The sequence below is a fragment of the Physeter macrocephalus genome, chromosome 4 (assembly GCF_002837175.3).
Source record: "Physeter macrocephalus isolate SW-GA chromosome 4, ASM283717v5, whole genome shotgun sequence".
Taxonomy (NCBI): Eukaryota; Metazoa; Chordata; class Mammalia; order Artiodactyla; family Physeteridae; genus Physeter; species Physeter macrocephalus.
This window is the reverse complement of record NC_041217.1, coordinates 80,674,595-80,685,147: the sequence shown is the minus strand read 5'-3', so window position 1 is coordinate 80,685,147 and position 10,553 is coordinate 80,674,595. Positions and strand designations below refer to the sequence as shown.

The following is a 10,553-nucleotide window of genomic DNA, read 5'->3' as shown; positions in this document are numbered from 1 at the left end:
TCGGCAGGCGGACTCTCAACCACTGCGCCACCAGGGAAGCCCTGGGGCACCTTTTAAAATAACCATTTTGAGTTGAGCCTGCAGCCTCTGCCCCAACCATCTTATAAGTAATAGGTGCTTGTTACCGTGCTCTTTATCTCCTGCTTGCTGGACACCTGGGACGTCGGAGCACTGCCCTTCCCCCTGCTCATTGGCACCCCCGACCCTGGTTTCTGGGATCTGTAAGTAACAAATCTTGTGACTTGACTTTGTGTGAGTTTATTGAAATTGCGTCTTCAATCAAAATGATCCGGGGGTTTCACTTCCTCGGGGTGGGAGTTCAGATGCTGAGGGAGCCACTTGCTGACCCCATGTGGGTGGCTGGTGCCTCCTCGTTCAGCAGGTCATAATCCGCATATTCTTAATTTAATACACCAGCTATTCCCCTCTCCCCCACCCCGCCAACACATCTGGTTCCTGGCCTTGGGGTGATCAGAGCAGGGAACAGCGGTCCTGAGCGTGAGAGCCTGATGGGAGAGGTGGAGGGTGTGTGGACTCCAGATTGGTTGGTTTGCACATGGAAGGCGCGCTTACAGACAAATCGGAATGATTTCCTTCCTCTAGGAACTGGCCAGCCGTGGGAGGGGCAGTCTCTCCAGGATCAGCAAGGTCCTAGGTGTCAAAGCATCAAAAACCAGAAATAAAATGACATGATTAATATACTCACTGCTTGGGGGCTTATACACCTGGGTGGCTTAGCTCCACTGGGGTTGGGGGGCGGGGGGGTGATGCTCATCTGAGTCCTCTCTCTTCTGTTTATTCTCCAGCCTATTTGTGCCACCAGTACTGGTTACTATGGTTACATCATTTCATTGAATAATATGTAAAACAATGAAATATGAGCGCCAAAGAAAGAGGTGTTGATACAATAAGATGAATTCTCTGGAAAGACTAGATAGAGGCAAATTGCTTTTTTTTTTAAAATGCTATCAGTTTAGGTCCAGGCAAAACAACTATAAAAGATTGAGGGGAGACAAATCATAAAAACATGAGAGGATCTGTACTCCATTGGCTTCACAAGTGTTTTTAAAATTCTTACTCCACTTTAAAGAAATCAGACCTGAAAGTTGGAGGACTTCCCTGGCAGTCCAGTTGTTAAGACTTCATCTTTCAGTGCAGGGGGTGTGGGTTCAATCCATGGTCGGGGAGCTAAGATCCTACATGCCTCATGGCAGAAAAAACAAAACATAAAACAGAAGCAATGTTTTTTTTTTAAGACTTTTTTTGGGGGTTGTTTTTAAAGAAACTGCATACATCATTGGAGACGAACAATAATTTCAATACCATGCAGTTTCTTTATGTACAATACCTAGGCCATAGAAATCCAGTTTAATTTGTATTCTGTTTATACTGTCTTCCTCATACAGCCGTTGTCTGTTAAAGCAGAACACAGGAGAGTGCTCTTATACAAAGACAAACTATGTACAGGCACCCGGGAAGCAACTGGAAAAAAGCAACTGGTTTGGGGATCAACAGACAAATGGGAAGAAAAAGTCATTTAAGGTGACCTTCACCCACTGGCTGTGCACAGGGAGAGCCTGAAATTCCATTCACCGAAGCACACACCACAATTTTCATTTAGCAAATATAAATACACGTAAACAGAAGCAAAATCGTAACAAATTCAATAAGGCTTTAAAAAATAAAGTAAAAAATAAAACAAACCTGAAAGTTGTAGCAAAAGACATAGGTTTGGTTTATGCAAACAAGTGAGGAGACTCCAGACAACAGACCTATACTCAAAGGAAAGACCTGGGCCTTGTTAAGAGATCAGTGAACAAATATATATGTATATGATTGAGGTGAAAATAAAACTGTTAAGAAATATAAGTGTCTTTTTATGATTCCTGTCTTTACCTGACTTTTCTGTTAATTGATCAACTAACAGCTTTAATTATGAGTTTCTACTGCTACTGTCCCTATTTTTATAGATGAGGAAATTGAGACTTAAAGAAACTAATTTTCTTGACATTTGAATGCAGGTCTTTCTGACTCCAAAGCCTGTACATGTTCTAAATCACTATACCAGCTACAGTGCCTGACTATTTTAGCCATTCAGTATTTTTTGAAGAGATAGAAAGATGAGTAAGAACTGGCCCCTGCCCTTAGGAAATTCATGGTCTTGCAGGAGAGGGAGGCATGTAAATAATTCATTTTATTATGTATAGTAAGTAAAATTATAGGAGTTCACTGACAGAGATAGAGGAGGGAATGGTGAACTTTCTAAGGTCTCAAGAAAGGTTTCGCATAGGAGATGCAAACCTAGATTTAAAATTTTTTTAATGAATAGGCATATACCAGGTAGAGGGGCCTCTAAGCAGAGGGGATAGCATATACAAAGTTAAAGAGAGAGGATGGTAAGATAGGTTCAGAGAAATACAGAGGTTCTGTGTCTGAAGGGTGAGGTGGTAGGAGAGCGTTCTCAAGGGTCAGCTCATAAAGGTCAAGTCAAGGAGTTTGGACTTGATCGTCTAGAAGTTTGGGGGAGCCATTGAAAACCTTTAATCAGGATGGTGCATGACTCTGCACTTTAGATTACTCTGGTGGAAGGGGCCGGGGTGCAGACAAGGTTGGAAGATGAACTGAACTGCGTTAATCCAGGTGAAAAATCGCAGCTCTCAGTTGCGACGGCAGCAGGTAAAATGAATTCATTAAGGATTTTAGGAAAAACTGATAGGACTTTATAACTAGATATGGAGTGTGGAGGCCAGCCATGGGTCTGGGTGGAAGCTGGTGCAGTCACCACAATGGAAAATACCAGTGAAGAAGAAAACAATGATCTCAGCTTTGGACGCAAGTTTAAGTTTTCTGCAGGACCTTCAAGTGGAAATGTTCGACACAGATAGATAATTGGCCTGGAGCTTAAGGGAGAAGTTGTGGTTGGAGGCAGATAGATCTGTGATTGTCCTTATACAGGCGGGGCATGAGAGGCAGAAGCAACGTGAGGAACAAAGGGCTGGTGACAGAAGCCTGGAGAAGGGGTCCACCGAGAAGACGACTAAGAAGGAACTTCCAAAGGGGAGAGAGAAAATCCTGGCCAGAGCGTGGCATCAGAGATGGTAGGAAAGAATTCCAAGCAGATTTGCCAGTGGTCAGTCCTACCTTATGCCACAGAAGGACCATGTCAAGGGACAGCTGAGCAGTGTCCACCGCTGTGACCTTGGATGTTTGGGTCCAAGCCCAGATCATGGTGGGCTGAAGTGCCAGCAAGTTAGGAAATCAAGCAGAATACAGAACACCGGGAAACTGTCACACATTTGAAAAGGGGAAGGAAGAGGAGGCGGTTTGAAACTAGGGTGAAAATATGGCTATTTAATAGGGTAGGAGGCACCTAAGCTGCTTTATGGGCCAAGGAAGCCATGAAGGGGCAACTGTATCTCAGGGGTTCACCCATACCCAAAGCCCAGGTAAAGTGAACTTCCTATTCCTTCTCCTTTCTTCTTTTCTTTGGGGCCTATTCTGAGCCCTCCCTTCCTTTTTTTAAAAATCAGAGTTCGTTGTCAGCTACTCCCTAATAGGGAATTTAAGAAGTAGCTCTTCCCAAGGGAGTATTTGGAAACAGCAAATGGCCCGGGAATCCCGTCTGTTGCTCTTTCTCTGCTGCCACCATCCTCTAGTCCCCATCTCCTCCTCCACCCCTCTTCCCATGCCCTGGCCTTTGCCTGTGCCCACAGGAATCTAGTTCAGGCTTTTCCCCACAGACAGGAGGAGTTACCACACACCTGGAAAAGCTCTTAGCCTTGGTTAACTAACTGTCAGCTCCTGGTGCAGCCAGGCTGGTGGGAAGTACAACTTGGTGGGCCAAGTGTTGTAACCAGGCCCGCCTGAGGCCGCCATTTCTTCCACTGTTCTGTGAGGGATTGACTGAGCTCACCGTGATCCCTTCCTGTGGTGTCACTGCTTGGTGTTCCATACATAGAGAAACGAGGCTTAGCCCCAGGGCTTCCTTATACCTTGGCAAGTCCCACACCTCTGGGGTATCGATCACTTAGACCTGAATTATAGGAGCTCAGGTAGGAAAAGGGGCAAAATCCTGATCAGCTTCCTGCTGACCCCTTCGGGGTTTTCTTTTCCGTCCTCCAGTCACTCACTGTCCTACATATTCTGCCTTCTAAAAGCTTGCGAATGGCAAGCTAATAGAAAGAGCATTGAGCCACAAGTAAGAAGGCAGCCGTAGAATGCACCCATTTCCTAGCCATACAATCTTGGCTAGGTTAGTTGATTCCTCTGAGCCTCAGTTTTCTCATCTGTAAATAGGTATTAGTAATACCTATCATATAGTGATGTGAGTTATTCTATAACAGTGCATAAGTGAAAATGCCTTGCACAGAACGTGACGTGTAAAAGGTACCCGTTTAAATATTTCTTGGACCTGAATGCTTAGGCTAGGAATCCACGATACTTGCAATTTCTATAATTTTATGGAATTAATATTTGAGCATGTCAAACCTGAAAAAAATACATTGCTTTTCATTAATCTTCTAGGAACTTAAGAAAGGATTTTTTTCTTTAGTACATCCTTGTGTTGCTTTGTCCAGCACTGGCCTTCTCCCTCCATCTGAATCAGGAACTCTATTTTTACATTCCTTTCAACTGATAAAATTGCAATGCACTGCAGTGGTTCCCAAGGTAATAGAATAACTGTCTCTCTCACTGGCTCTATTTTTTTCTTTCTTCTTCTTTTTTTCTTTTCCCTTGATAACAGAAAGCTTCTTTTTTTTCCCTCCAGAAAAGAAGCGACATCACCCTGTCAATGTTAAATTCTGGCAGAAATGGAGCCACTAAAATAGAAAGAAAAAAACATTGGCAACAGCCAAGAATGAGAACTTGCATAGCATTTACTTAGTTGTATGTATTTCAGGAATACAGCATCCTCTGTATTATTGCCAACGATTGTCTCTATGGTCAGTGCTTATTTCTAAAATAATTCTCTTTTCAGTGCAAGTAGCAGATTGATTGCATTGATGGCCCCCGTTCTCTACCTCTCCTTTTGCCTTGCCACTTTGCCGTTCCCTTCACTAAAGAGGTGGAGTCCATTAACCCATCTCTTGCTTTTGGACTTGGCCATGTGTCTTGCTTTCATCTGAGGGATGCTTGTAGAAGGCATGCAATCATGATGCAGGTAGAAGCTTTAAAAAGTACTGATGTGTTTCCCCTAGTCCTTTTGGACCCCTGACATCACTGTGAAAATGTGCCCAGTCTAGCCTATTCGAGGGCTGTGAGAGGGGGTCCAAGCTAAGGCCATCCTAGACCATCCAGCTCCCATCAGCTGACCCCATAGGCTTGTGAACAAAAATAAATCTTTCCTGTTGTATGCCACCAAAGTTTTCTATTTGTTATACAGCAATAACTAACCGATACAGTAAATTTTGGTGCCTGGGGGGTGACCCATGTCTTCTCCAACTGCAATGTGAAAAAATTCTTGTACTTCAAGCCCCACTGATATTATGGTTAACGGCCTGGAGAGGTAGTTTGAAATTGCCATTCTAGGTAAACCGCCCTTTAATTGTTCCCTAAATACAGCCTGTACATCCCTGCCTCGGTACCTTTATACATTTCATTTATCCCTAGTGGAATGTCCTTTCTTCTCTCTTCTCTGCCTGTTAGAATCATACCAGATCTCCAAGGACCTAAAGAAAACCAGCCTTTTCTGAAGGCACCTTCTTCTCCCTTCACACCAGCCTCAAACTTTACTCCAAAAGGAGGGCACAGCTGGTGTGTCATTATCCATGCCGGACTGTTTCTCCCCAACTGTGCCTCGGCCCCCCTTCCTCCCTGGTTGTCTCATGTGGCTCAGCCGATCTTGACCCTCCCTCCCACCCACTCACTTCCCCCCACTCCCTTTAGGTGCCCCATTGATTGTTGTGCTTGCAAAATTACCTTGTGGTTCTCTGAGTAAACGGAAGTTTCCTGAGAACAAAGGCTTCGTATGTGCAGCACTTGCAATAGCACCCAGAAGATTTTAAAAAATTGTTGGATAGGTGGATGGAACAGGGATCTGCTGAAACTGTGGCCTGAAACAGACTAGGCTGTTACTGACCCATCTAAATGGAGGCTCGGCCTGGGGAACTAACGTCCTCAGTAAGCTCGTCCCGTGTATGTTCTTGTCTTCGCGGACTAGGATTAAGTTGGCCTGGGTTCAGCGCCTGGCTAACTTAATCCTAGTCCGCGAAGTCACTCCCCCGCCATCCTTGGTGCCCAGGCCCACACTGGGCAGATGAAGATTCCCTTAAATGTCACTGATATGCATTGAGCACTTTCTATGTACTAGATGTTGTTCTAAGTGCTTTCAGTGAAATAGTTCATTCAATTCTCACAGCAATCTTATGGGGCACATACTGTTAATATCTCCATTTTGTCCATGAGGGTTAGAAAAGATTAATTAACTGTTCTAAGATCAACTATTAAAAAGACAGTCTGTGCAGACCCAGGCACACCCACCTAGAGTGTGTTATCGTCACCGTCACCGCATGTCTCCCCAGGTTCATGTCTTCTAGGGGCGCTTCTCTCGTTTCTCAGTCCTTTCCTCTGCCAAGATGGGAGGCGAGGTAAGGGCTAAGAAGAGAAAATTGCTGCTTGATTCTTTATTTATTCTGTTTACTTAAATTCCCTTATCATTACCTAATGATATGTATTCAACCAGGAGGAGGCCCATCTTTCCTTATTTTTATCTATCTGTGTTTACCTACCCATGAAGATAACTTCATAAGTAGGTAAATTTGAATGATTAGCAAAGAACCATATAAAGCAAACTGTATTGCTCTTTGTAAGCCATCTCTGTTTCTCAGTGGGCTGGAAACCGCACTATTGCTTCCTCTTTATCTTTGTAGTGAGAGCGCAACATTTGCCACTCGGCGTCTGAGCAACTTCAGTGACACCACCAGGAAAGGTCTATACTGGTCCAAATGGCACGCTTCCCACAAGTGGCATCTTTTTTTCTCTTTCTGAGTAAGTGTCATAATTCTGTAGATTGCTGTTGTCAAGGGGCAAGTCAAATGGAGACTGTTGGATGATAAAATGGGACAATTTGGTCTCTACAGGAAAAACAATGCTACACATCTCTGGTGTTGGCAATCATTTTTGACTTTTGATGATGTTCTTGGCTACCTAGACATCCTTGAGTTCCAGGAGGTGCAATGTTAGGTTGAGTCCCATGAATCTGATCCCACTGGTTTTTGCATTTGTGTGTGTGGCCAGAGCTGCTGATTTTGCTGGCCCTGCCTTCACCTTATGTTCTTGGGCTAACTCATCCCTGGAGATAGGAAGAGGCTTAACGCCTCAGACTGAGAGATGATGCCTGATGTTAGAACTTGTCTAGATAAATGTGCCTTGGGGATGTGGCCAGATGGAAGGAAGTGTCATGAGAGCACTTAGGAGTTTTAGGCTAGCCTAAAAGAAGGTTCTGGACTTCATCTGTGAGATGAAGTGGGAATTGACTACTAAGGGCCTGAGAAAGGGGCAGGAAGATTCACTTGGCTCTGCTGAGGGGCAAGTGGAAGGACCTCCGCCGGCCCAAGGGCATTTGTACATGGTTTAACAGGATGGCGAAAGGGGAAGTTTGGGGGAGGATGGGTGAACAGATGAACTGGGGAAGGAATGAAATAGTTTCAGAGCAGACAGAGCAGGTAGCAGGTACTTTTTAGTGCTATGGGTTCTCTTAGCATCTGGTGAAGCCCATAGACCCCAACTTAGAATAATTTTTAAATGTGTGAATTAAAATGTATAAGATTATAGGGAAAATCAATCATATTGAAATAGGGTTATTGAAATATTTTAAAGTAAATTTTGATGTAGTCATTTATTTGCTTCATTATTTATGTATTACATAATAAGATCTGGAGGTGGTCTATTAACCACCAAACTTCAAAGTCGTAATGAGTATGAACAATATTTCAAGATATCTGCAATAGATGTAGTGTGATGTGAAAATATCTATGGCTTGTTGTCTACATTCATGACTGAAGAAAATGCTAAATTTCCATTAAGATTAGTGAAAATAAAGATGTAGATTTTTTTCCCACCCAAGTTTATGAATCTTTTCATCCCCCATGTGGACCCAAGTTAAAAACTTCTGCTTTAAAGAGACTAGATGGAGTTAGTGAAGGGACTTGGACAATAGGGGAACTAAAAGAGCTTAGAATCAGTGTGATCAAGGCTGTGGCTAATACACGAAAAGGGGTGCAGCATTCAGCTCAAAGGGGTGCTTAATAAACCTTGGCTTGAGTTGAACTGGGTTCATGTCTCAAAAGACATTGGGTAGTGTAAGGTAAAGATCAGATATGGGGCCTGCTGGGGTGAGAGGTGGCCTGCAGGAGGTTACTGGGACCAGTTTCTGGGTAATCAGTGCCCACTAGACTGGCTTGGCAGACGTTAATGACTAGGTTCACTGGTGGGATCCTTTGGGGACTGTTGGCTCGTGTCCTGTTCAGGTGTCTGAGTGTGATTCTCAAGTGTCTGTGCTTTGTGTCTGTGAACCGTGTGTTTGGCTTGTGTATGGGAAAACTGGGCTTACATTGTGCAATAAGTCAGACAACTGCAAATTCTCTCTTTGTCTTTTTTTTTTTTTTTTTTTTCCCTAGTGAGTAAGCTGAAAGGCCTGTGAAAAGGAAAGTAATAACCAAGGTTCAAAAAGGGGAAGCTTCAAGCCTTTCCATACCCCATTTAAACCATTACCTAAACTGGGTTATATAATTATTTCTTCTAAATTTAAACTCTTCCTAAGCACAAATTTTGTGTAGAGCCACAGTTTTTATGTGAAAAACGTATATATCAGGAAGTAACTTGAAAAAAATTTTGGAAGCCTGCTATTTGTCATTACAAATACAGAGGGAAAAATGAAGGAAATTAATTAAATGATGGATGATCAACTGACCAATTGCATTGTTTAGCAAATATATACCTTGTCCTAATTAATTTTTTAAATAAAAATATAAAGACTGATGAATCCTGTTAGAATATGGGGCCAGATGAGGTTAATGTCATGGGTAAATGAGCTCTTAGACTTAGCTTTGTCTGCTTGGTCTGTCACCCCTCACCCTGACTAGCTGCCCTACAAATAAAAGTCATTAACATGGGAGGGTCCTGGGGAGGGGCTACTGTTTGTCTTACTGGGGCTGTATTCACGAAAAAAAAAAATCCACTGAATTATCGATGGAAGCATTCTCAGCCTCCAAGCAAAAAGGGATTTTATATGGGTAAAGAAAGAGAAGTCGCTTGTTGTGTTTGATGTTCTCCAGCTAGGTTTTTTATAAGGTGGAAGCATTTGAAGTTGCTGTTTCTGTGTATCAAAAGTGGCCAGGTGTTGGCCACATTTTATATAGGTCAAATGCTTCCATTCAAATAATACTGAAATAGAAAATTTGGCAATCCCAGTCATGTTTTTGGAAAAAGTCAACACCGTTAGGAAATTCTTAGTGTTACAAAAATGTGACTCCAATGCAGTATGTCAATGCGAAGCTCTGTGTCCATCAGTCAACAAGAATCTGACCTGCTGTGCAGAGGTGCCTAACCCTCTGTCTATTAAAAGAGAAAGCAACGGGTCAGTCCTCTGAGGTATTTCACTCTTTAGGAGGAGCGATATGTACAACATCCCACAGAAAACAGATTTATAATAAGATGCTTCAGGGTATGTATGATTCCCCATGCATGGCCATTTGAATTGGCCTGTCAGTCATTCCTTTTTATCTCCACAATACCTATTAAACCTTCACACTGTTTCTTTCTCTTTTCTGAGTACCCTCCCAGTCATGTTCTTGACCTCGTGCCTCTACTAGCACCTTATGCTGTTCATCATCCTCTCTCTAGCTTCATCCATGTCTCCCCTCTACAGCTCCTCTGCCCGTACACATGTAGAGGTACCCGTGTCCATCCTCCCTCACTGCTCTGCCCCATCCATCTACTCTTTCTAACTGCCACCCTATTCTTCTCTTTCCCTTCTCCATGACACTTCTTGAAGTAGTTTATGCTTCTTGCAGTTGCTTCTTACCCTTGAAATACTCTGCTTCTGCTCTATGGAAATCTCTTTTACAAAGATTTCCACTGACCACCTCATCATCAAACTAAAAAGACTTTCGTCTGCCTTTAGAGTCTTACCCTCTCAGCGGCATTCAGCAGTGCTGACAAGCTCTTTCTGCTTGGACCGTTTTGCTCCTTTGGTTTTCAAGCTACTGTATCCTTGCTGCCCTCCCACCTGATTCTTCCCTCCCTGATTCTTCCTTCTGTAGGTTTTGTTCCTCATCCTATCCCCTAAATAGAGAGATCCTCTAATAATCTCTCTTCAGCCCTCTCCTTACATTCCCTAACACTTCCCAGTGCTTACATGTAACGGACCTAATCTGCATCTACAGCCCAGAACTCTCCCTAGTTACAAACAAGCATTTACAGGAAGCAGTGAGGAAACAATGGACACAGCCAGGATTTTGACATTTGTAAATCCAAGTTCAGTGCTGTCTGCACCATTTACAACTTTGACATTGCTAAATATGGGAATATCTCAGAGTTCTTAAGAGGACTGG

The 10,553-nt window shown here is 43.2% G+C and overlaps 1 protein-coding gene across 1 annotated transcript in view; it reads left to right on the top strand.

Moving 5' to 3' along the window:
• The first annotated feature begins 6,944 nt into the window (after window positions 1-6,944).
• Window positions 6,945-10,553, top strand: part of CD101 (CD101 molecule) — a 36,017-nt gene continuing 32,408 nt past the window's right edge. The window contains 1 exon segment of the mRNA XM_007119386.3: window positions 6,945-6,987. Within this exon segment, the coding sequence (XP_007119448.2) occupies window positions 6,945-6,987 (43 nt within the window).